Consider the following 27,441-nt stretch of genomic DNA (forward strand, 5'->3'; position numbering starts at 1 on the left):
AGCACTGACCTGCATTCTAGCTGCTTTTTCTCACTTGCTGTGTTGAAGATGTACAAAGTGTTATACAAAAATATTCTGAAACTGCTTAGATGCATTCCTAAATACTCAATTTAAACATTTTCTTTTAAGGCAGGTTTCCAAAACACTATCTTTAACAGTGCCTTAACACTCTTCAAACTGATTAAATCCAAATCACAGAGTTGTTCTAACAAGTCAACAGGAGACCATGGAAAGCACTCCCAGAAGATATTCTAGGTGAATTGACACCACACCAACATCAGCATTTTTGTTTAGATTCACCAGGTTGTATTTCACTTTCTTCACCTGTGGTAAGAGGGAACGTAATAAAATATGCAAACTAAAAAGGAAGTTGATTTTGATTGCATCTTCCAGCATACAATTCATAGTTCAAAAGTTGTTGGCCCAGAAACTGACTGTACTAAAAAATCTCATTCTTCTGATGTTCTCTAATGAATAAAGATGAAAAATAGGGGATATCATTATTAACAGCCCATGTGAAAGTACGTTGCTGACACCATGCATTACTATGGTTATAGGGAGATTTTTACACAAAGAAAAAGATCTGATTCAAACTGATAACATGGGTTTCTCCTCTAAGTGTGCAATCTCTGTTAGCAGCATATATCTAATCTATCAGCCCTGATGAAATCTTTTATGGCAAACTGTTTTGCTTTGAAAGTTGTACTGTTAGAAGTGCATTCCAGAAATAAAAACCAATATTGCAAAAGTGCTATGAATGACAAGGCCCAGCAGTGTAATAGTGTCAGAATGCTAAAATATGAGAGGAGGAAAAGACCTCTCAGATCTGATTTTCTTTCCCTCTGATGTTTCCTCAAAAGATTTGAAACTGAAATATTTATTGCTATATATGTTTGATTTTTTTTTCCTCCAAAGAGCAGCCATTCCATCTTTCTGTACCCTGTACCTGGTACAGAATTGATAGTACATACATATTGATAGGTACGTATATATTAGGTATCATTAAAAAAAAAAAAATATATATATATATTTTGATAACCTATCACTCTCTTTTCATTTTTGGGAAATAAACAGTCATGAAGGTAAAGGTACTCCTAACCCTAATTAGTAAGCTGATTCTTGTATGTGCATGAGAAAAATGCTTTAGCTAAGCACATGAGAAATTTTATCTGCACCATTTTCTTGCTTAGATTGCAGTAAATCATGTTAAAATATCAGAACCTTCTATTTTTAATGTCCAGTGCACACAAGGATAGCAGAAGTAGCTTTCTCAAGTAGGGAAATAGCACTTAAATATCTCACAAAAAATTCTGAGCACCATGAAAATCAGCTTCGAAAATGCAAGAGCTCAGAATAATGCTACACTGACACCTGCGTATATGCAGAAGAAATCAATTTAATTTGAAATGGAAGTGACGAATGCTGTAACTTGCTGTAACTACAACACTCAGGTACACTCTTACCACTGCTGTGTAACATCTGATCAGAACACCATTTGTTCCACTTTCACAAATGAAAATATTTCTCTCCTCTGTATTGTCTTTAGCAAAGGTTCGGAAGATACTGAATATTTAGGATTAACAGAATTCAAATCTTGGTAAAACCAATGAATCCAGATGGCTGAGATTTATGTTGGTGTACATTGCAGTTTTAGTGTATTTCATGAAGGCATGAGGACATGCTACCAACATAACTCACCCATGCTTTTCAAAAGTGTATTTTTAGCCAGTTTACTAAAGAAGTTATTGATATATCATATGTCAGTTTCCCATTTGTTCATAAGTCTGTAAAAAAGGTCATACAGATCTATCAGTTTGATAATGTGAGGCCCTCTCTCTTATGGAAGTTGATGGAAGGAAGCAATCCAGGTGTACAGGCAGCAACTGCCAATTCTTTCACTGCTACAGACTTTCAGTTAAAAAAGTATGCGCATCCTATGCCAGCTAGGCTCACTTCTCTATATGCAGGTGGCTTACAGCAAGTGCTGCCTGCTGCTGCCCCAAGGGAATTATCAGTTTGTTCCAACTTCAGGGCTTGCCTTTCATACGTGCTGATTTCTGGCTATCTCGATCAGACTAAAGGAAGCTTTGCTCTAGGTCATTTGCAGGCATGTCGCTTCTGCCCCTAAGGAGGGCCATACACTTCCCTGTCTGCCCTGTAAAGACTCGTTCTGTACACTCATTTTTCACACAGCATCCCGGACTTTCCAGCACTGATGACTAGTTAATGAGGAAGATTGTATCTTTGTGGCAATTTGGAAATCAGTGTGTGTTTAGTGGGAAAACATGAAACTAGATGGGGACGTTAATCAATTCACAGCTGGAATCTATTTGTGTTACCAGGTCTGATTATGTCTCAGTACAAGTGACTAAACTTTCTGAAGGTCAGAGGAGAGAGCACGACAGTCACATTTTGTCATGCACAGCAAGGAGATTCTCTGATCATAGTGATAAGCAAAACAATTGTGAGGATAGTGCAGATATAGTGAAGTACTGGCCTAGATCCGTGCCATAGAAAAAAAAATGGAGAATAAGAGTGACGAATAGGGTATAGAAAGAGCTATGGGATGGGGCATTCACAGCTTCTCTGTTCCTGTGCCTCACCACCCATATCTAATCTAAATCTCCTCTCTTTTCATTTAAGACCACTCCTTTTTGTGTTATCATTATCTGCCCGTGTAAAAAGTCATCCTGCTTAGAAATTTCCATTAGGTACTGTAAGGCTGCAATGAAGTCCCCTCAGAACCTTCTCCTCACAAGACTGAGCAAGCCAGCTCCCTCAGCCTTTCTTCACAGCAGAGATGCTCTGGCCCTCTGACCCCCCTCGAGGCCTTCCCTGGACCTGCTCCAACAGCTCCGCATTTTTCTTGCGCTGGAGGCCACAGACATCATCACCACAATAATTAGGCTGTCAATGGATAGGTCAAACAGATGTTTCCCTTCCAACTTTGTAAAATAAAGAGCTTTCAGTTTAGCTTATGACATTCAATAGCTGTACCTGAACCAGGACTGGTAATTCAGTTGTCTATCAGTACGATAAAGTAATTGTCACAGCTAACACATCAGTGTTTCTTTTGCAGTGAGCTCTGTGTAGATTTTTATCAAAACAAGTATCGCCTCTTTCAGAGAGCACAAGTTCACACACTGAGCTGAGCTATGTGAGACATAGAGGTGGCATCAGAAGAAGGAAAAATAAAACTCATCTTGCTCAAGACTCACCAATAGGCATGGAAGTACCTCCTCTCAGCAATGTGCTTTTAAAGGAATAGAGACTATTTCAGCTACCAGTAGTAAATAACATTTCAACAGTCACAGTACAGCAATTTTGCACTGACTTGGAAATACCATTTTGATTTATGCAGTAGTACATGATGCTAGAATTCACAGTATGGAAAACGAGAACAAATTAAGCAGTATTACAAGTGGTATAAAACTTCAATAAATCGAATATTAAGGAATTGTAAAAATCTAACAGTAATGTGCAGCGATAGGAAGACTTACATCTAACACTGCAAAATAATACAGGGGAATTAAGAAAGATAACGTACAATAAATTAGTGACTAATCAACTACTGAATGGGATTCTGCAACTGCTGATATTCAAAAGGTTACACAGACATTAAAACAGTTCTTTCTGCTCTCAGAAATCCACAGATCTGTAAATAGACTGCATTTCCCTGTACGAAAAATAATAATGTAAGTAAGAGAGCATTGGCTGGTACCTTTACACAAGGAGGTTCTTAAAGATCTGATTTAAAAAAAAACACCAAACACAAACCCAGCTAAGCAGGATAGATTAGCTTGAACATTTTTGTCAAATGAGACAACCAGACAACATATTAAAGGCAGTGGAAAAGAGGGAAAAATCATTTAGGACATGCTACAAAAGGACTATGGAAAGGATTCTCGTTCCTATGAGGAAGAGGCAGTGGAGGTGTAAGGAAGGAAACGGGTCTATTTATAAATGAAAAGGAATTAAGAAATTAATTATTCATAAATAGCCAAAAGGCTATTTTTAAAATTGCCTTAATCAAGAAAGAAAGCACAGAAAAAGTCTGAACAGCTACTTGAACAGTTTAACAGCGAGGATCTCATCACTGCAAGCTGTCAGCCACTGGAGCAAAATACCACCTCTTATCTTCCTCTGAACCAGTCTTAGATAGCAGATATCACACAAAGCTCCATACCACAGGGTAAGATTACGTGTGTTCCACAGGATAATGCAGCAGTTAATTTCAGACTCTAAGCATGTCAATCTAGAGCACCTAGCTGCTGGTGTGTTGGAGGGGTTAGCATTCACCTCACCTCTGCAAAGGTAAAAAACCAAATAAGCAGGTGAGTGATTAGTAACTTAGGGGTTTATAAAGAACATATTTGGGCAAGTCAGTTTGAGTTGGGGGAGGGCAGAAGTGGTAGGTTTATGGTAATATTCAATAAGCAAAATTTACTAGCTAGGATTCCTGTTAGAAAATCGGTCACTAGGACTTCGAGAAATGTTTAGAAGACAGACTATGTTCTATATCCACATTTTGATGTAGCATTTTTTCAAAATAATCTTCAGTGGACTGTATGGGGCTGCTGAATCACGGCCTGAACCTCTGACTGACCACCTGAGGCGAGCACTGAGTCAGCCACCAGAACACAGGTGAAGGCGATTCAGCTGTGCTGCTGGAAGTGTGGAGCCTGGCTGCACCTCTCCTAGAATCATTTAAGAGCTGACTGACAGTGTGGAAGGATCTCTTCTGGAGATCTGCTCCAGTGGAGTTTCCTATGTGAGCCCAGGATAGGGTGAGTGTCCTTTTCTGCTCTAGTATAATAGCCACCTAAGCCAAGCTCTCAAATATACTATATCATCTGTATATTCATTGATTGTGCTGTGACTTAATGTTGTTTTCAGTTGTTGTTTAGATACTGAATTCTAAAACCTGGAAATTTATGTTATCTCAATGTGTGATCTGAAAGCCACAGAAAAAAAAGAAATTAAACAACAACAAAACAATAAACAATGATCACTGAGTGTCTTATGAATATTCAGGTTCATATGTAACCTTGTGACATGTGTAGACCTTCTGGTCACTTGTTCCACAGAATCACTTAGTGAATATGAAGTATAAGATACGTGAAATATTAAAGCTTGAAGAAAGTCATTTAATGTGATACATTGCTAGGAGGTATATCATGCAAATATCATAACACTTTCTAAATATACTATTTAAAGGAATGGCTTCCAGAGCTTTCAGCAATTGTGTTACATTGCTGCTAAAACACGAACTTTCAGTGAAGCAGCTGGTACATCTTGGGCAGCTGAGTTCATTTCTTCTTTCTGTACCTCGTGCGATAGTTTTGACACTTTCAGCTGCTTATCAGAAGAGTGACATTCATTGGTAACTAAATGCAAAGTTGCTGAATAATTTTCCTTCAAGGCTGTACTCAATGTAACTAAATTGGGCTTGTAATATTTTTCTTAATATTTTAAATAAAGGAAGTTGAAATAATACAGTTGTATAAAAGACTAAGAAGCCTAATCATGGGAAACTATCTTCTTTGAGATCAATGTTGCTAATTAATTAATTTGAACTAACTTTCACAGGACCAACTTCCATCAGTAAAGAAGCAAATATTTTTAGAAAACAAAATTCCTACAGATCTGTTTTGGAGAAGTTAGTGATCTCCTTTTGCTCTGAAGCACCAGTTTATTGTTTTTTGGGACTGGAGCACGAGTCTTACGAGGAGCAGCTGAGAGAACTGGGATTGTTCAGTCTGGAGAAAAGGAGGTTCAAGGGAGACCTTACCACTCTCTACAACTACTAACAGCAGATCAGTGACTACTGATAGGAGAAAAGGTAATGATCACAATTTGCACTAACAGTGGTTAATCTTGGATATTAGGACAACTTCCTTCTCTGAAAAAGTGGTCAAGCATTGATACAGTCTGTGCAGGGAAGTGGTGGAGTCAACGTCCCTGGAGGTGCTGAAGAAACATGGAGATGTGGCACTTAGGGACACGGTTTAGTGGATGTGGTGGTGATGGCTTATGGTTGCATTTAGTGATCTTAGAGGTCGTTTCCAATTTTAATGATTCTGTGATTTTTAGGATTGGAAGGGACCTTAAGATTCAACCCCTTGCCATGGGCAGGGTTGACATCCACTAGATTATGTCACCCAAAGCCTCACTCAATTTGGCCTTGAACAGCTCCAGGGATGACGTACTGTCAGCTTCTTTGGGCAGCCTGTTCTAGTGCCTCACCACACTCGTGTATGGATAAATATATACATGCAGCCATACATATGTACACATAAACACACACACATTAAGGGTTTTAATAATTTCATTTTCCCACTCTGGGCTTTGAAATTTCACACTAACAGTACCTTACCTGACAACGAAAAACTTATCAGCCTCCGATTTCCCTGTCCCTGGATTGAATCTTCATTGGTGATGCTTTTAAAAATCTGCTGGAAGAAGAACAAAGATCTTTGTACTCAAAGGAGTATCTCTTGAACATAAACTGCTTAGTAACTGACCTTTTTACAAGGTAACCAAGAAACAATCAGACAACCATTAATCACAACAACATTTTCATCTGGGTAACAATTTACCCATCAGTGGACTAAGTCAGACCTTCCTGGATGCATGTCACAAAAACAGAATGATAACAAATAATTACTGTAATTTTAATATAGCAGTTTCTTATCCCAAAAGGGACTATTAATTAAATGAGATAGAAGCAGTGCATAAGGAGCTCTCGCCTCTATTAACAATACCTGTTTTTTTTAACCTAATATTGATAGGGTGGGAAATCCTTTTCCAGACAGGTTATTGCACACATTTCTCCAAGAGCTTGTGCAGACAGCTGTGGATTATAATAGTAAGTATTGAGGGTGAAACTGAAAAAAATAACATAAATCAATAGGTGACTTTTTGAATCCACTTAAAACATATGGGCCAGGTCCACAGACTGAGTTTTAATGTTAGGCTGCTGTTATATAAATTAAAACCCAGGTTGCCTTCTGGCTGTGATCAAAGCTGGGAAGCAAAAACACCCTCATCTTGATATATAAGGCATAAATAAGAGTCTGCATCAGCTGGAGGAAAGAGTTTTCTCTGCTGCTTCCCTGAACAGAGAGAGAAATGACTCTGAGTCAGGTTCTGAATTCAGCAGGATGGTGCTGCTACTATCACTACCTCCCACTGACTCTAGAGCCAAGCCAAGCGCTGCTCTGCTCCTAAGAAGTCTCAGGCTTGCAGGCAAAAAAGTAAAAGAGCATTTAGTTCCAATTTCTGCCAGAAAACAGTAACTCAAGTCCCACTCAACTGTGACTCATTGCACAGTATATTAAATATTGTGTATTCAAGCTCAGCTTAGAAAATAGTCATTTTTGCCTCCCTCCCAGAAGCTCAAAACAGAAGAAGGGGCATTACAGCCCACCACCAGGGATTAAGCAATGAGCACAGCTGACAGGTCAAGACACAAGTGAGGTACAGACCATAAATGTACTGGGTGAATTCAGTCATCATTTAAAAAATGGGCTCTGGAGAAGTTGACTTCTTGCCATCAACTGTTTGTTTCAGTTTAAATGAGAAAATGAGTACTCAGCAGAGGCACACCATAAGCGAATTCCACCATGGTGTGGATCACGATGATCATCAGTTAACTGGTTGCAATTACAGCTTTGAATTCTCAAGTAAGCAGGTTTGAAATTACTTACTAAAGCCACCACTGACTTCTGGAAAGATACAAATTTATATCAGCATTATAAGTGACACTGAAAATGTTGTGATAAGAACTGTGTAACCATTACTGGCTGAAGTTGTGACTCTATCAAGAAGCAATGACATTTACTCATCAAAATGTATTTTTCATACTACTTCATTGGCTGACATTTATTACACATTATCCTTTAATGCTTACTACTTCTGGTCTTTGCACAATTTTTTCCAGTAGAGTGCCTGGGCCAATGGACCTAGGCATGTGCGTATTTGCAAACCGTGCACTTTTTTTTTTCCAGCCTTTAAACATTCTTAGATTAGCCTCGAATTGGTATGAATAGTTTGAAGAGACAGGGGTGGAACTGATGGCATCCTGCAAATAACAGTGTATTCAAAAATTAAGAATGTGATAACACCGGTCCACCAATAAGCTGGAGTTAAGATGAGGCACGTGTCTGCACCCAGGAGCTGGGAAGTGCTTTTGTACTCCGTAGACATTTGTACTCTATAGGCAGTTGCGTGTACTGGAGTAAGACTTTTAACTTACAGAATCACAGAACTGCAGGGCTTGGAAGGTTCCTCAAGAGATCAAGTACAACCCCCTGATAAAGCAGGTACCCTACCATAGGTCACACAGGTAGGTGTCCACCCAGGTCTTGAATATCTCCATAGAAGGAAACTCTACAAGCTCTCTGGGCAACCTGTTCTGGTGTTCCATCACTCTTAATGTAAAGAAGTTCTTCCACATGTTTGTATGGAACTTCCTACATTTGAGTTTTTAGACCATTACTTCTTGTCCTATTGCTATGCAGCACTGAGAAGAGCCCGGCCTCATCCGTTTGCCTTTAGATCTTTATAAACATTGATCAGAGCCTCCCTCAGTCATCTTTTCCCCAGGCTGAACAGACCCATGTTATGCAGACTTTCCTCATATGGGAGCTGCTCCAGGCCCTTACTCATTCTTGTGGCCCTTTGCTGTGCTCCTTCTAGGAGAACCCTGTCTTTTTTGAACTGGGGAGCCTGGTATTCTAAATGAGGTCTTACCAGAGAGAGCAGATGGTGAAGATCACCTCCCTCAATCTGCTGGCCATGCTCTTTTTAATGGACCATAGGATATCCATTGGCTTTCATGGCTGCAAGTGCACGCTGTTTGCTCATGGCCTAACTCTTGTCCACCAGAACCCCCACGTCCTTCTTGGCATTGCAAATTACCTAACTGATAATACATAAGCCCCCTGGCTTTCAATGGAAAACGGCTCTTGTGTGATTTCTCTATTTCAGACTACCCCATCTACCCCATGGCAGCTCCTCTCTGCTGCTCCTCACATTTCTCCCTGATGCAGCATGGGCTCTCTAAAGGCTGCAGGCTGCTCGCAATTTCTTTTGCCATTTCTTGCCCTTTTCCTGACTGCCAGACACTTTTGCCCTTTCTGAGCTCTGCTCTCCCCAAGGCTGAGGGCCCAGCCATGCCCTGCAATGGGGCTTCTGAAGCTGTCTGGAGCAGTCTGTGTGCAGCACAGGGCAGTCCCAGCCTTGCCTGATGCAGCAGAGCAGCAGGCCCTGCTACCAAACTCGTCACATAAACCCAATGTACCCCACTGTATTTTTTCTCTGTTTCATCTTTGCCTCTAGGCTTCATTCTAGTCTGCTCAGCAAATTTTAAAGTTGCAAGAAAAATTCTGCAGCCCTTACATCCCCTAAAAATGGCGATAATATCTCTGCTCTTCACTGTGAGTTCTCCCTGAAGCCCAGGCCATTCATCCTGTGCTGTGGCTTTCTTTGTCTCTCTGCTATGCTCTGGAAATGCCCAGAGCTTCCTCCCCAGGGTACACCTTGCAGCTCCGCAAGCTCTCAAGCCATCCATTTCCTTCCCTTGAGCAGGGCCACCCCACAGCCATGAACAAAAAGGATTCTTTCCTACAGTTATTTAGGTACTGCAAATACAGCTGTAATGTTCACTCTGAGTGAAAGTTTACTTAACGCTTTGTGTTAAATCCTAATTAAAAAAACAAACAAAACAATGAGGAAGAATATCTGACCTTATTCAATGGTGATCTGTTTCGGTACCACGGCATATGAGATATGCAGTAAACAAGTATTTTCCTCTCATAAAATCATTTGAGTTGGAAGAGACCCTTAAAGGTCACATAGTCCAACTCCTTGTCAGTGAACAGGGACATGTACGGCTAGATTAGGTTCCTCAGAGCCCCATCCAGCCTGACCATGAGTGTCTCCAGGGACAGGGCATCCACCACATTTCCAGGCAACCTGTTCCAGTGCCTCACAACCCCACTGTAAGAATCTTTTCCCTTATATCCAATCCAAATCTCTGCTATCAGGTCTCTCTAGAGCCTTTTATTCTCCAAGCTGAACAAACTCAGCTCTCCGAGCTCCTATTATCACAGAAGTAACAGATAACTCATGAAACCTTGAAGTTTCTGACATCTTTCTAGATGTCAGAAAGCTGGACATTGCTGTAAAAGCCTAGCTGAATCTCTCAGAAGGCAGATTTCCTGATCCAGATTCAAACCTCCTCCTACTTTCCCTGCTTGTGATGAGAACCACTGGTATTTTCATGAGTGTGTGCACTCAAGCAAGTAAGGAAGCATCACTGGTTCCCTTAAAATATTCTCCATTAAACATACCCTGGAAAAATTTCTTCCAGCCTAGCACAGAGCCTCCCAGCCACTGAAGCATAGGCAAAAGGCAACCTCCAGAGTATGCCACAGCTATATGCAAAAGGTACAGAGGTACTCAAGGCCAGGTCAAAGCTTCTCGTGACTTGCTGAACTCAGGAAAAAAAAAGTCCACATTTCATAGTGCTTTTCATGTTCTGAGAAGAGAGAAAATAGAAGGCAGAGAGAGATGACTGAAAGCTAAAAATAAGATAGTGTTTTCCTAGCATCACTTTTCCTTGTGAGTAGTTCCTGCAAATGCTGGAGGGAAGTTATGTGACCTTGAATGAGAAAGGAGGCAGGCTTCACACTGTCAAACAAAGTTCTTGAAAATCCCTCTCTGCTTGGCCATGGTATGTGTTACGGAAAAAACCCACAACAAACAACTTGAGAAATCCTACATTACGACAGTTCATCAACTGCAACTGAGGCAAAACTCTAAGTGCATCACTAAAAATCTGTATAAACAGAAGCTAAGAAACAAAAACTCTGACAGTTAATTAAAAATATCTCCTAAAATATCTTGCCCTCCACTAGTCTATTTGGATATATGGAGGAGTAACAAGAACAACAGTCTTGCTCCTGAAAGTAAAGTGGCTCCAGTGCACACCTCAGGTACATCTATTCAGATTTCCTCTATGATGAGGAAAACATTTTTGGGTAAGAGTGCAATGAGTATGCAGATCTGGAAGAAGCTGTAAACACGTTTGTCTGGTGTTGCAGGAGAAATCTCCTTTTAGGCAGCAGAGCGACCTGTAAAGTGCAACATGCTGGTATAGCATTCTCTACACTGCCAACACTTTGTTTGTTTGTATATGGGGCAGCCCAACTTAATTATTTTAGAAGTCCTGATGATGTGAAACACAATATGATTTTATTACATGCTTCTACCACACCTAGATATACATAGGTAGCAGATAGAAGCAAATAGTCCTTTTTCAGCAACACAGCACTTTTATGCCTTAGTTACCATTTTTTAACACGCTTTACTCTCCAGAAGGGCAATCTGGGACCATGTAAGAACATAAACAAGGAATTCAACAAAGCCAAACAAATTCTCTTTTCCCATAAGTAGAAGAAACATTTAGTTTAAGAAATTGTACTCTTCACTAACAATTACAGCACTTGGTTAGCCGCAGCTTTTGCTGAAAAACAGTGGTAACATTTAATGACCATAATCAATATTCTCACATGGGCAAGTATTTCTTACATTTAAAACACTGTGTCATTAGAAACACCACTGCACTAGCTGTTTGTGTTTGTTGAGTTCATGTATGATGAATAATATCAGTATGACCTAATGCTCAATCCAACCAAATTTCAGTTTTAAAATATACTGATTAGCATCTAGAATACTTTACACTGACAACACACATTGTTATAGTAGTAGAGTATAACGTAGATTAAATCCTCAGATAATGTAAATTTTTAGGCCTCTACACTGGATCATGCCACCGATTAGAAAGAGTTTCTCGTAAAAAAAAAAAAAAAGCAGTTCTAATAATTATCAAATTATTCAGAAGGGCTCGTGCTTCTCAGCAGCGCTATTCAACGTGTATGGAAGACGGGGATCTACTGAGAAAAAAGCCTAGAAGCTATAATGTGAAGCAGCAAAATATCTTCTGTTTTATGCACCAGTTCTGACAATTAAAAGCAGCAGACAAGAGCCATGCAAAGAAGAGAAGCTGGTGACCTGTGCTTGATTCAAATCACAAGTGAAAAACAGCCTCAACTCAGTCACTCAGTCCCCAGCTATTCATCAGCAGGAGAAAAAAGAAATAGTGCTAGATGTGTCAGAGCAAAGGACACGGTGTTGCAGAGCTGGGTGAAAAGATGAGGCTGACCAGTAACTGCTTGTCCTCTCCTTGCCTCAAGCTCCTGTTCTCTGCTCTTTGCTTTTCAAGAGCACTAAATTTTACTTCAGATTTAAAATAAAATAAGCAAGAGTAATGGCCTGAATTCAGTGGTCATAAGGAAAAGAAGCAGCTGATGCTTTGTTCTGTCTTCTTCCATCTGTTTGCATTTTTCAGTTCATCTGAGACATAAGACAGTCCAGAATTCCCCGGAGAGACACAGGAGCAGAGTACCGGTTTCCAATCTGCACTGCTTTCCTAATGTCAGTTCAGATCAGCTTTGAGCTATTATTTAAAATAGGAGTGTGTACACGGCACACGTGATAAGAAGATTTCCTTGAAAAATCACTTTCCCATAACATAGTTCAGTTGGCTTTTACTGTCACCCTCTTGATTTCACTAAATATTAGGACAATCTCCTAAGTGTGAAGTGTCTTTCCACAGTAAGTGAATATGAGGCACTGTCCCACATTCATGCTTCACATTTTACTGTCCTCTCCGTAATGGGAATTGTCCATAGTAGATCTGGGCAAACATTCCCATTTTCTCCCAGTGCTGGCTGGAATTGGTTTGGTAAGAAAACTTGACTAATCAAACACAGAGTGAGTAAGTACTTTTTTTCCCCTCTGTCACTCAACTTCTACTACCTCTTTGGTACACTGGGTGCACTGCAATGCAAGGGGTGAGCTGTGGGAGGAGCAAATGGAGATCTGAGCTCCATGACTGTCACTGACAGAATTATGACTATAATCCCAGACACTGCTTTGAAAATCTAGCCCTAATTAGTGGCAGTGCTTCAGCTACAACCCTCACTCTATTAACAGAATTACCCATCTCTTGAGTGCAATGTCAATGAATGCACTTATCCTGTTAGCTCATTAAGCCACTGTGCTGGCACCATAGTGTTTTTCTATCAGGTGATTGCAAATCACACGCAGCCAGTTTCTCTATTAGCAGAGCCTAATTCCCTGCTGACTTCTCTGCAGTTGCCTTGTGTCCCCAAAGGATTATGACCACACACACGTACTGCCTACCCTCTCAGTTGTGGTCAGTCCTGTTCCAGCCTTGTAATGTAATGCTTTCTCAGTGCTATTTCCTAATTAAGGGGAGAATTTGCTTTTCTGGAAATACAACAATTGCCTTCTGAAAGCAAACAGCTCTTCTTGTCACAACTTGCAGGAGTGCTTACTGATTACTTCTTTTATTTCCAGGAGACAGAAGTTTTTCACTTGAAAAGCTTCTCCCCTGGAAGCCTTAAAAAAAAGTTAGCAAGCAAACAGGTGAACATTTTTATTTTTTTCTTTAATTGAAAGTGCTACAAATTCTTTCAGCAGATTCTAGATAATGAACCCTGGAAGTTAAACAAAGTTACAGGACAAAGTTGCTGTTTAGTATTAGCAGTACTAATGTAAAGTCCTCTAGAAGGCCATTATCAACATGTTTATTCCAGGACAGTCAATATCAGGTCTCCAAACTCGCATGAAGATACTGCATACTCTCTACGTGAGTGGAAAGCTGTTTTAACGTAACAAGAAGCTAGAAAAGGGACGTTATGAGCAACACTTTCAATTAAAACAAAATCGAGGACAGAGGCAACAAATCAGAACCTTTCACAGAGTCCAGGATCTTTTTCTTCCTAAATTTTATTAGATTCAGCTTTTTCATTGTTTTAACAGTTCTGCCTAAAAAATGTCAGCTATCCTTTGGCAGCAGAGGAAAAGCTTTGATTAGAGACTTTGATCTTCCTACACTCTTTGAAATTCCATTTAAATAAATTCTTAGATTTTCAGATACTTGGGCAGTTGTATGAGTATGTGAGATAGGGTTTAATTTGTGCTTTCTGGGTTGAAGGCTGGATTACATCTGAGAGACAGTAATTTTTTTCATGATACGTAGCAAACTTCTGGAGATGAGCTTTCTGCAGCACATCTCCCCAAGCACTCATTTTGGCTCTGTGTGCTGTTTGACACCAGAGGGCCTTTAAGCACGAACAAGTCTCTCAGTGAGTTTACAGCAGTCTAAAGGATGTCAGTAGTTTACACCCCGCTGTGAAAAACGTACTTTTACAGAAACAAAGGGCTCTTTCCTGCTACCCTTGACTCTGGTCTAGTTACCTGGGAAGAAGGTTCCTTGAAGTTACTAAACAACTGGGTGCCTCCCACAGCTTACCCAAAAGCAAAATAAAACAACAAAAGCCAAACAGAAAACTAAGAAAATCTGGGTTTAAGATCAGATTAACATCAAGCAGCATCCTAATGCAGAACAAGGTCATGTCTGTAAATTTAACAGGTCTGTACAGAGTATTAATGTGCTTAAGCACTCTTACAGCAAATAACTGTATACAACATCCTCTGAGGAACAGCAAGCCTGTGTAACACTAAATAGTTGGGAGCTTCATTACTGACAAGCAAAACAAGACCTGTAAGCACTGTTTGGTTCCTGTAATTCTGCATAAAATTTGCTCCTTTAACTTCTCAAGAAAGTCTTCTATTTGTACTGAGAGCTAAGAAAATAACATCTTTTCTTTTTGAACTAAGGAACAAGGAGGGTGATGAAGATGTAGGCATATATGGCGGAAATACCCTGAAATGAAATGCATCCATAATGTCTTTGCCATGTGGAAAACTACTTTAGAGTGCAGTCTGTGCTTCAAGGCAAGCTTTAGAATCTGTTTAGCTCTTCTAATGTAGTTTGGCTAGGACAAGAACATAGAATAGCAATGCTCACACATGTGGGACACACCTAGATCATTCAGCTGAGCTGTATTTGAAAGGCTCTATACATTAGCCTTGCTGTCAAGGAGTCTGGACAGGGGAATCTGGTCAATCATCCTTCAAGCCACAAAAAAGCAGCAATGCATTGGACAATGCCCATTCTTCTGAACGAATGCCCCAAATAGCAATTCACTGTGAATACCATTATTTTCATAAGTGAATTACAGATTTTTACTTTCAGCCTTGGATACTTTAGGCAAAATAGAAGCGACTGCAGAGTTTAATAAAAAGAAAAGTATCTTTGCTACTTCAAATGTCCCTCAATCTTGCTGATTTACTAATAAAACATTTGCACATTTTTCAGTCATGATGGCACAGAAAGAATAAAGCTTAAAAGAAAAAAAATCTTCTTTTACTGTATCTAAAGTTTCTTACTTAACATAGCCTCATTCAAGCTAAGTGTTTCTCCTATTGGGGAGATGTACCTTTTGGGAATACATCTGACCCAGTGGAAAGTGCCTGTACTGTTTCAGGAAACTCATGGTCTTCTCTTTTCTCATCGCCTTCCTTTTTGTATTTGGTTACTGCAGCTGAGCAGCCACTGTTTCGTTTTTCTTAGTTTGCTGCTTTGTATAGCAGCAAGCTTTAAAAAGTCAACAGCTCTCTGCAGTGAAGTGTGCTTGTGGGAATAGTGATGGTAATCAAACTCTCACAGATTATCTGATGTTGGAAGGCATTTCCTGAAGTCACCTGGCCCAACCCTTCAGTTAAAATGAAGACCACTCTAGAGAAGGTTAATCAGGGCACAGTATTTTCAGTCTGATCCTACAAGTTCTTTAGGCAACCTGTCCTAATGGATGACTACTCTCACAAGGAAGAAAAAGTATTCCTGAAGTCTAATCAGAATTTCCCGTGCCGCAATTTGTGCATATTGCCTGCTGTGTTTTCACCATGTCCATGTCCTGCTTCCCTACAGCTTCCCGTTGTAGTTAAAGGCACCACTAATATCCCACCTAAAACTTCTTAAGAGTGCACAAATCCAGCTCTATCTCTGTTACTCTTCGTACGTAATGGCAATGACTAATCTGAAAGATAAAGAAAATAGGAGCCAAACACATCCCAAACAAAAGCTATGGTGGGATGTTATGGCAAAGACATTTGGAGGAAGCAGTGTTTGCAAATTCCAACCTCTGATAACAGCTGAGTTAAATACAGCAATTTGGGTACCGCAGCTTCATGAAGGATTTGCTGCATACTGGATGCAAAAGACTTTTGAATGTAAAATGATTAAATATGACAGAAGGGGAAAAGGGATGTCAGCTAAATGCAGAAGTGCTGTCACTGCAAAGAAATCATTAGCTACTGTATGTATAATAATATAATTATTGTAGATGTTAATAAGTAAATCACGTCTTAACAGCAAGAGAGGTATTTTTTTGGTGCATGTGTCAGTTTTGATGAAGATCAGTGCAGAATTTGTCTCAAACACTTCAGTCAGTCTTGGGAAATTACTCCTGCAGACCGAAGCAATGCAGAGGTTTGTACTTGTCTTGATTTCTGCTTGTAGAGAGTTAATTTTCTTCACAGTAGCTGGTATGGTGCTGTGTGATTTAGGATGGAAATAACTGGCTCTCTTACACAGAGCCAAGGAGGTTTCAGCTTCTCATGCTGCCCTGTCAGCAAGGGTGCACAAGGAGCTGGGAGGGGACAGAACTAGGCCAAAGGGAAATTCCATACATAAGGCATCATGCTGACCTATAAAACTGGGGGAAGGTGGCTGAGGGGGCTGCCACTGCCTGGAGAGTGGCTGGGTAGTGGTGGGTAGTGCGTGGTGAGCACTGTATATCACTTGCTTTCTTCTTTTCTTTTCTTTTCTTTTCTTTTCTTTTCTTTTCTTTTCTTTTCTTTTCTTTTCTTTTCTTTTCTTTTCTTTTCTTTTCTTTTCTTTTTTTTCTTTTCTTTTCTTTTCTCTCTTTTCTTCTTTCTTCTTTTTTCTTTTCTCCTTTTTTTTTTTTTTCCTTATTAAATCCTTCTTACCTCAACCCACAGATTATCATTCCCAGTCTGACTATGTGTGTCTGTGTGCAAGCAGCTGCCTGGTGCTGAGCTGCCCATCAGGTTAAACCACAGCACCACAGTGAAAAGGTGAGACTCTATAAAGAACTAGTGGCACCGCCAGACAAATCCAGTACTAGCTTTATATATCCCTGCAAAGCACTGAACAATAGGAAATTCAAAATTGAGGAAAGCAATTTTTTTTTCCTTGCAAGGCCCAATTAAAGAGCAAAATTTTTTGCTGCATGGAGACAAAAAGGCCAAGAATTCAACGAGACTGAAAAAAAAGGGTCATGGATGGCTATCAGGAACAGCCATAATTACTATACTAAGTGGCAACAAAGATTTAAACAGGATGCTGAACCACGACCTAAGAAACTGCTCACTAGGTCTGTCTGCATTACTGAATTACTATGTGGAACTTTTTTTTGGTGCAGACTTGACTTGCATCTTCACACACCAAATGTGTGACTTTGTGATACACACCAAAGTGCAGCTGATCAGCCCAAAATTATTTCCCTGCTGCAATGACTTCCACTCATCAAGAAATGAGTGTTGGGAACATGAAGTTCCCATTTGGAACATGAAGTTTTCCAACAGCTAGTCCCCACGCCTATCCAGTGCACACCCAGAATGGGCAACTGTTGAACACATCATGGCCAGTAAAGTTAAGATGTGGACAGGTGGTCCTGTAATGGTGTACAGCAAACCAAAACACAGCTCTTTCTGTTTTATACCTCATCAATGAGTATTGCAGACATACCAAAATTGGCCTAGAGGATCTGGTGCCCATGTACTGCAGGATTCCTGTAACTTCCATGGCCCTGAGTGTTGGATGTTGGAGAATACTCAACCCTGTAGCATTCCTGTTCCTTCTTTCCCTCATTTTAAACTCTAAAAGATCAAAGCATACCAATGTCAACAGTCTTATACTGTGTTTATAAGGCATGGATGTCACGGATTGAGAAAAACACTACGACTGCAAACCAGCACAGATGTGATTACACCAGTGCAGTGTGCTGAATAGTCACTGACCTTTTCATAATTTACTAAACTACAGAAGGAAGTAATACAATGTGCAGACATTCACTATGGCTATTATGTGACCATAAGAAGAGATCCTGGAAAGTAAGTGGCTAGGAGGCACCAGACTGTATTGAACCCATTAACTAAGAAATGGCTTGTGTAATGACCTTCTAGGTCTGCTGAAATAAAATCACTCCAGTCCCCCAACTGTCACGCTTTTAATTCTTTTCATTACAGCTCTGTGCTGTACTGTAAGTCTGCTAATTAAACCACTCTATTTCCACGTTTAGAAGTTTGTACAGGATCAGATGCTCAGTAAGGTTTAAGCTCACCCAAGTGTTTGTTTTGTTTTTTTTTTAAACAACATGTGCAAGGAAACAAGGGCAACAGGGAGAGGTAAGAAATTCAAAATGTGTGCAGCTGATCTTCAGAGTGAGGAGTGTGCCATGGCCAGTGATACATAGGGATGGCTCACAAGCTCCACAATTAGTGCTGCTTAATTAGAGTCCACAAGAGGGCAAGAAGTTGACAATGTTTTAATGGCAGATAAGCAAGTGGTGTCTTTAACCCTGCCTTCTGTTCTGCTCCTGCTCTCCTCCGATTGCACAATGTCACATTCAGAGTAGCACAGTAGGAAAAAGCTCAATAAATGAAATGATCACTTTGCTTAATAATTTAACAGATACTAGCTCTCTTAAGCAAGCTCTTCCCTGTTTAAATCCATGGCAGTGCACGAAGTGCCAAATAAAACACATTTTAAAATTACCAGGTGCTCAATTATGCTAGCAGTGGTAAAAGAAGACTAAAGGATGAGCACGAGGTACCCTGCAACTTCCACTTCTGATCACTCCTGTTATACTTCAGTGCACTGCACAGGGCAGGCACCTGAACTGCCTCGTCTGTACTGGCACACAGTGTTTGATACTCTGGAGAATCCTCGCAGATACTCATGCTTAATGCAAATGATTTAGTGCAGAAAAAGCACCATGGGGTATCTTGGGCCCCATTCCTTTTGTCTTTCAATTCACTTCTGATTTTTGGCACCAAATCTAAACTTATATTTGGTGCTTGAGTTTGAATTTTCATCCCTTCACTGGTGGTGATCCAATACACTATGCCTCATCTTTCATATGAAGAGATAGGAAATTAGAAAGAATACAAAATTTTAAATATACAAATGTGCTGGAAAGCAGAAATACTCCTCTTGCCTCAGAACAATAAAAGAGAACAAACTTTCAAGTTGTGATTTACAGTTGCTGCTCAGGAAATCAGTGCTGATGCTCACAAATAATATCATTGTTTGTTCCTCCTCTGCTCAGTTCTTGTTAGGCAATAAAATCTGAGCACATACCTCTCTCACAAGCGGTGTCAGTCTTTGATAACATAAATTGGTGGTAATAGCAGTTTGAACCACACTGAGCTGAAGAAGTAGATGTCAAGATAAGAGGGAAAAAGCCACAAGGCACACAGAACTGTGTCGCTTATCACTTGTTTAGTTATGGACATATCTGAAACGTGTCCTAATACAAACACAGTTTGAAGTGACTCTACTTGCTTATTCTGTCCTGTTTCAAAAGACTGCTGATTTGGAAGAAAAATCCTAAACTTTTCCTGTAAAAGCAATGGAATTTCAGCATTTGCTCCACACCTTTACTGAACCAGGACCATAATAGCCAGTATTATTGAAAAGTACTCAGAAGAGGCCTCAGTGCAAATGAGTTTTCTTAATATCTAACGAAAATCTCTTGACAACCATTCCAATTTAAACTGCGAGTAGAGGAAATAAAAGGAAGAGAAAGGTTATTATTTATAATGCAGTGACTATAGTTACACTGCAGTTAGAGAACAATTACACCCTGGTTACGCTTTCTGACTCCACTAATTCATAGAAATGCTATGCTCACTCCACGTCAGGGTAATTGCAGCATGAATACAATGGTCTTTATGTAGCCAGATCCTGAAAAAGTGGCTGTGTTACTGAGGTGGCAATAAGAAATAATTTGGATATGTCATTAACCTTCAAATCCTTTGAATCAGTGCTAATTAGGATATAGAAAATCATAACCAAAAATGTAATTACATTGAACTACGGGCTCAACTGTGCAACTATGAGAAGGCTGCTCGCGTGATTAAGTATGCTAGAACATAGCAGAATATTGCCAAATCAGGCTGTAAAACACTACCATGGTTTTATAATGAAACAAAACAGAAGGGAAAAAATGAATTCATGACATATTTCAGTGGTAACAAATGTGTTCAGGGTTGTTCTCACACTAAAAATAATTCTATTTGTATCTGTATGAAAAATTAAAAATAATCTATTTATTCTATAAAAATTAAAAATAATCTATTTGTATTTGTTAGAGTTCAAATTCTGCATGGAAAATCTGTTCTCCAAACACCTGTTAATGAGCCATTGCCTCATGTAACAGCCAGCATATCTGTTTGGTGCTCTATGCCCCAGTGCCCAATCCTAGAGTACAGCTTTAGGTAGGTACTACAATATGAAGTCTTGACAACAATAGACTACTAATGAAAATCTTTCTGGACTGTTTCTAATTGTCTCCTTGCTCTCTTTTTTACTATCAGCTCTTCAGAACAATTCAAGACAAGTATAAATGGAGCACACAAGCCAATCTTTCCTATACACACAGGAAAATCTTTCCCAATTCCCTTCTAAGAGATACTGCTACTTCTCATGTGCCATTACAGCTACTTCCAGGCACCATGAAATTATTTGATATACAAGCAACCAAGTTGCTCCCTGCATATTTATGGAAAACCAATGACACACAGAGCTTCCTGTTAAGTTGCTTAAGTAATTTTGCAGTAAATTTAATTGTTCCTTTAAATCCAAAGACTTACGTTCTCATGCTATATTACATATTTAATGTTAGCCCATAGCTGTGGCAAAGTATGAGTACATAAGGTGGGAGGAATATGCACAGCATTGCCAGTACTCTGAATAAAAAAAACATCAGAAGAAAACAAAAACATCAGCAGATATTTCCAATAGATCAGAAGCATATACAGATAACCTTCCCACAGTTTATGGATCAGCTGCTTTTTTCAGCATTATTCACCTTGGATCAATATAATTTACTCTCTTACCGTAGTTGCTTCTTAGCATACATATTCTGTTAGATCCTCTTTTACCATGGAAAGAGACTACCTTGGCAGAGAGCCCTTTGTTTTTCACTTCTGTAATCTACTCTGCCTTGCAAATGAGCAAGTATTGCCAGTTCCAATCATTTCCCCTGTTGCTTTGCCTTTAATTTTCCAGTTCTGCTTGACTCCATCTCCTTTGCAGGAAATCAAGGTGTTGTATTCAGGGATAGACTGAATAAAGTGCTACACCTCACCTTGCATTCAAAGGCAGCTGCAACTGGGAGTACCTCTGCCTACTTCATAACTCCAGGTAATGGAAGAGGACTTTTTGCTCATTTCTAACAAGTACTGAGTCACCTAAGCAGACCCAAAACTTCCAGAAATGATGCTCCTGGTCCCAGAAATGATAAGCCTTTCAAGGTGCACCACTCACACTTGTTAAAGATGTACCTAGCTTGCATTCTTTGCTGATTAGTTGCAAAGAATTATGATTTTCAAACACAAGATCAGCAGCCTGATTTTGTGTTTTCCATAATCTTTTGTTCTGGTTATAAACTATAACTGCTGAGCAGTGCAGTAGCTGCTACAAGTTGCTGATACCTCTTCTGTTTCTTAAAGTATAATTATTTTTAAACTCTCAAAATCAAACTGTAGGCCTTATTAGAGGTAATGATGCCCCAGAAACACAGATGATTTTAAAATTCACCTGTCACAGAATAAGGAACAAAGTGAAAAAGAACACACAGCTGGGATTTTAAATCCAGTCTCCAGAAAGAAGAGAGAGGTGGCTGCTCATACATGCAAACTATTATAAAATCTCAGCTTGCAACACATCCATGAAAACAGGGCAGAACATTATCAATCACTTCTTGGCAGCCCATGCTCTGACATGGCAGCACATAATGCAAACATTTACATCAGGAAGTCCTCGGGAATGATCAGCCACCAACAAATGGCAGCAGCTTATCAAGCAGTGATTCCTGCTGTGGGAAACCCAGCTGAGGCAGCGTTTCCACATAAATACAACACTGAGAAGGTCTCTCCCAATTATTAGCTGCAATTTACAAAGCTTTCCCTCTGATGCTAAGTGCATTTGACGAGAGCCATCATGATCTATGAGACAAAAACGGTGGCATGAAAGCTCCAGAGATTTGATCAACTGTGATTATTTGCGTCTAATACAGCTAGTGAGCATTTCCAATTTCACAAAGACATTTGTCCTGAGGCTAAAACATCCATTCTGCACTTACTGTCTTTTAATTGTGATGTCTCCTATTTATCTTTTTAGGTGATAGACTCTTAGGGGAAAAGATTGTTCTTTTCATTCAATGCACCGTTCTTGTGCCTGCTTTATTTTACACCAGAAGAGCTGTGCTCGGGTTAAATCATTTCCATAGCCTCAGATTCCCCCCTAGCAAGATGAATCTTTCCTATTGCTAGAATTAATTGCTGTAATTTGTATTATTTTTCTACAACAATATCTGATGTAAAGATGAATTAAAGGAGACGTTGTAAGTAACAGAAGAGAAGTAAACACAGGAATGTTCCAGATGCCAGAACAATGTTCTTTTCTACTAAGGAAGCTGTTTTGCTCACCTATACCATAGTAATGCTTACGCTTTACAAGTACAAACTACCATGTACAAACCTGCTTTATGGATGTCACTCATCCAGGTTGTTCCTTTCTGCCATGATTACAGGTGCTCCATTTACTGCTATCACCCCCAGGCCTTTGTATTGTCCTAAATTCACATTTAGCTTTCACCATGTCAGAATTGGTCAAAGCATACAGCTCTTGGTTCCCAGATATTCAAGCTTGATGATTCATAAGTGATAAAATGTGACAGGACTTTTCACTGACAAATGAACTGCAGGGCATCCTAATCAGCAGGCGAGCAGCTCTAATAACTGGGATAGAGTGTAAGGAGATAAATTCAAATGGAGCAGAACATCCATAATATAAGAAAGGTGAGACGCTACTCAGCCTAAAGCACTGTCTCACTATACAAAGATATCCAGCTAACAGCAACTTTTTTTTCCCCCCCTTCGGAAGCAAGTTTCCTTTTAACTGACTGTTAAATATTATCTCAGTATCATACGAACAAGAATGGCAACCACTTCTAGCCCCCAGCCTGACTGTTTCCAACTTCTTTTGTCTTTTCAGTTGCAACAAAGCACTGACAGACAACGTGGGATTTTCTGATGTGGCAATGCTTTTAAATCACGGTGTTAGGATCCTGCTGGTTGTTCTGCCTGCAAGGCTCACTGGCAGGACTGGATGCATGCCGAGTGGCCACCCTGCCAGCTGCTGCCCAAATCAAGGTAGGTACCTTGCACCTGCAGCCTCAAGCAGAACCCGCCTGGGTGGCTGCAATGCAGGTGGGTGTGTGGTCTCAGGGAAAGTGCTGTCCCCAGAAGGTCACCTGTTCCTACATGCTGCCTCCCTCAGAACACCTGTTTCTGATCTTTTTCCCAAGCTGTGCCAAATGAGGTTTGTTTCTGTCAAGCATACAAAGCTTTGTTCCCTCTGCCCCTCTAGTGAAAGCTGAGCTTCAGGGTGAATTTGTGACGCCATTTCTACATTGGTAAAACTTCCCTCCTTCTAGGTAACGAGCTTTAAAAAAAAACCATCAGTGCCTACACCCACAAAAAGATCTCTGCTGAGATTCTCTCCCTGCTAAGCTATTATTTCTGACAAAACACACAGTCCCCACTAAAACTCATGCTGATTGCAGAGGGCAAATTTCCAGGTGCAGCCCAGAGGATCCCCTCTTTGAGCTGAAAATATGTGTAAGAACCTGTTCCAGGATCTGAAGAGTCCCTGCTCTGCAGCCAGGCCTCGCCAGCTTGAGGAGCAGAGCTTCAGCTGGTGCTGTGAGTCCCATGTGTGGGACCCCAGGGCAGTGCTCAGAACCACTGGAGCAGTGAAAGCAACTGAGGAATGCGATGCATCCAGTTTGATCACAGAGAGCCCAGGATGTCAGATCTCACTGATCACACCGAGGAACAGGAGAAACAAGCAATCTATCACTCACTGCTCAGCCGTGCTTAGCTTATCAATTCAAGAAACAGAAGAGAATTGGCTGCCCTTCAGTATACTTTCTTGCAGAGTGACTGCAAAGGGATGGGGAGGGGCTCAGTGACAGGGATAAGGAAAGCTGTGTTCTCTAGCGCATGGTGAATGAGCATAGCAAAGTACAAACCAGAAGAGCTGCTACTTCTTTAGGAAAAGAGCTTTCTGATAATTTCCCCAAGCTGTTATTTGGAAAAAATATGTTTTAAAACAGATAGAGCAGGTTATTTTGTGATTTCTTTAACCTCTGCTATTTGCGAAATTGTAGTCAAAGGTGAGTGCCTATATGTAGTTACATTTCTATGTATAATGACCAGTGTTTCAGTCCCAGGGTCAGCCTGTGCACAGACACATCAAAGCCCAGAAAAAGGATGGGGTTGAGCAAATCCCTTCTTCTCTTCATCTATTCAGTTAGGATAAAAGCATTTTCCAATGGTGCAGGATGCTGTCAAACTTCCAAATACTTTAGTAATGAGGGCTGCACATGCACTGTAGAGAGCCAGATGAGGAAAGTCGTCTGATGGTGTCAGCTGGGACCAGAGTCTGAAGGATGATACTTAGGTGAAAGCCTTCACACATGCAAGAATCAGCCCATTATTTTCTCTACAGTCATACAGTGCTTTTCACATCTGTGGCTTGAATTTTTCATAGAGCAGGGTCACCCAGGTTAATACTGCATAATCTCGGTTGCTGTTCCTTTCTTCTTTTCGTTTTCACTGCTTCGTATTTGCCTTACAATGCACCAAATATTTATGTCATACAGCAAACAATGAAGAGAAAATAACAGAGAAAGCAACGATGCATCTGCAACATTGCTGGCCTCTTTGATCTGACAAAGACAGAATAGCCTGCAACGCAGAAGGGCAGGAAAAATCAGAGGAAGATGTGAAGAGAATGCTACTCCCAAGGACAATGGTTTGACCTTCACATAGAACACTTTCTTTGTAACACAAACCCTCTTCAGCTGAAAGTGAACGATGTTTCATTTTATTTCACATACATGAGCAAAGACCTCAACTGAAGAAGTTGCGGAGATTACATGTCTGCTTAGCATGAAGTGCAGATCATCTGACATTCTTCTATTAACTTAAACAAACTGCCAATAGTTAATAAAGAAACACTAACTCTTCCACACTAAACCTGACAAATTTACTTACATGGTTCAAACTCAGGTCCGAGAAACAGATGTGAATAATGAAAAATAAATATCCTAATCTCTCAGCCTACTGCTATTTACTGCCTTGTTTGGTTGGCTGGGTTTCAGAGAAGACTGGGACTGAATAAGTCACATAGATGGGCACCCATAAAATGATGGCAATCAGAAAATAAATGGCAAGACCTGAGTTAATAAAACACTGCGCGCCACAAACTAAATTACTTTTCACATCCCACAGAAAAGATGATGTCCAAGGGCATGTCATGTTGTTCCTCTGTAGGCAGCTGAAAGGAATTCTCCAAGATCCAGAAATGGTGAATGGACTCATTCTGAGCATGTGAGAAATGAGTACCAATACACGAATACCTTTCATTAGTACTGGACACATCAACCCCTACCCAGCATCTGGTTTCCAGCTGTTGTTTGCATCAGAAGAAGGTAAACAACAAAAAGTCTCTACCTGCATCAAGGGAGAAAAAATGTAATCCTTCCCGACCCAGATGCAATCAGACAGTCAACTTATAGCAAGTAAGACTTTTTGGTATTTCAAGAGTTATCAACTTGGGACCATTTCAAAAAAAACACAACCCAACACCAAATAAATCCATACCAACCAACCAACAACAGAAACCCACCCTCCCCTGAACTTTTAAAAGTTAAGCTTCAGGAATGTTCACTGAAACTATGTGTAAGATTGATCTTTCCTTAGCTCAGCTTCCAGAGTAAACAACATCAAGACCCATCCTTCTCTAATGCCAGTTGGACTAAAATTCCTTAGCTCAGTCAGGTCTCTGCAAAGATGAGTCTGGCAGGCAGTGAAAGTCTGTCAACAAGGCCAGATAATCTCTGGCGATCAGCAAGTCTCTCTTCTAAAAAATGCTCACTCTCAAGGCCACCGAATTTTCAAACACAAGACAAGGTATGTAGCTTCTTAGAGCCAAGTGAGCTACAGAGCTTTGCTAAGCTCCAGCAAATCAAAATTGCTCACAGTGAAGCCTCGGCCTGTCAAAAATGATCTTCAGCACTTCAGTAGATCAGGGTCTGAATGCTCACTTCTTGTCACTGATGCTGGCTCAGAGGAAGTGCCATGAAAACGTTCATGCCATGGTTTTGTAAAATGCACCTAAGAAAATTGCACTTTTTTTTCTCAGCATTTATTGTTCTTACAGTCCAAGAATTTATAATCCATTGGAGGTTTTAATCAAGTCTCACAGCACTCAGCAGACAGAAGACAACAAAAAGCTAGGATATGGGACTGACCCCAGATCACAGAGGTTATCTGTGACAGTTTGAGAGCAGAGTCTCTGTTCTTTTGGCTTATAAATACACATTTAAACTGAAAGAATACTCATTCCTCTGTTTCAAGGTGCACTTAAGAAGCAAATACTCTCTTTTATTTTCATACATTACTACATAAAATTGGCAAGGAAAGCAAAGCACAGAATAGTGCTAATAGGGAAGATAAAGAGAAATAAAAGGCTAGCATAACTTACGGGAGCTGCGTTGTTTTTCACCGTGACGCTTGGAGTTGTGGCTCGTAGTGCCCCACTCACACCGTGATAGTATTTGAAGCATATCTTTGTTTCAGCTGAAAAAGATAATTATTTTGGATCAGAAAAATTGCAGAAGTTGTACAATTGGTTGCAGCAGATAGGCAGGTTCGCTCAAAAGGCTGGCAAGTGGCTGAACTGTGAGTGGTTCATCTCTGACTGGTAGGCACAACAGCATCCCTGCTGACTCTGATCTGCTTTACCAGAGTGACATTTACAATTCTATTCCTATCACCTGAAACAGTTTAAATCTCTACATAACCACCTGTTAAGACAGGCAGACTTCAGAATGCATGATCAGAAACCTTTAGCTATGGTAGGAAGAAAAAAAGTAGGGATAAAGAAATCCTGACTGTTCAGATATACCAAACACGAGCACAGGAAGTGAGAAACCTCTTAAGACAACACGACTGCATAATTGATCACTGACAGGTTTCACCGAGTCTATTTGTTTTGGTCTTGGTTAGAGCAAGGACATATATCTACACAGATTATCTGCTCTGATAGTTACTACAGAAAAA

General features: G+C 40.2%; 1 protein-coding gene across 3 annotated transcripts in view; it reads right to left on the reverse strand.

Annotated features, from left to right (window-relative positions):
* HECW1 (HECT, C2 and WW domain containing E3 ubiquitin protein ligase 1) overlaps positions 1-27,441 on the reverse strand; it is a 236,233-nt gene that overhangs the window by 82,665 nt on the left and 126,127 nt on the right. For 2 of the 3 annotated variants that reach the window (XM_042889147.1, XM_042889149.1), the window contains exons 4-5: positions 26,864-26,958; positions 6,377-6,455 (exon numbers count right to left, since the gene is read on the reverse strand). In XM_042889147.1, coding sequence (XP_042745081.1) covers positions 6,377-6,455; positions 26,864-26,958 — 174 coding nt within the window. The remainder of the gene's footprint in view (positions 1-6,376; positions 6,456-26,863; positions 26,959-27,441) is intronic. The other variant, XM_042889148.1, reaches the window with a different exon arrangement.

This window comes from Lagopus leucura, unplaced genomic scaffold (assembly GCF_019238085.1).
Source record: "Lagopus leucura isolate 7727_CA_CO unplaced genomic scaffold, USGS_WTPT01 Super-Scaffold_100157, whole genome shotgun sequence".
In the NCBI taxonomy this organism is placed as follows: domain Eukaryota; kingdom Metazoa; phylum Chordata; class Aves; order Galliformes; family Phasianidae; genus Lagopus; species Lagopus leucura.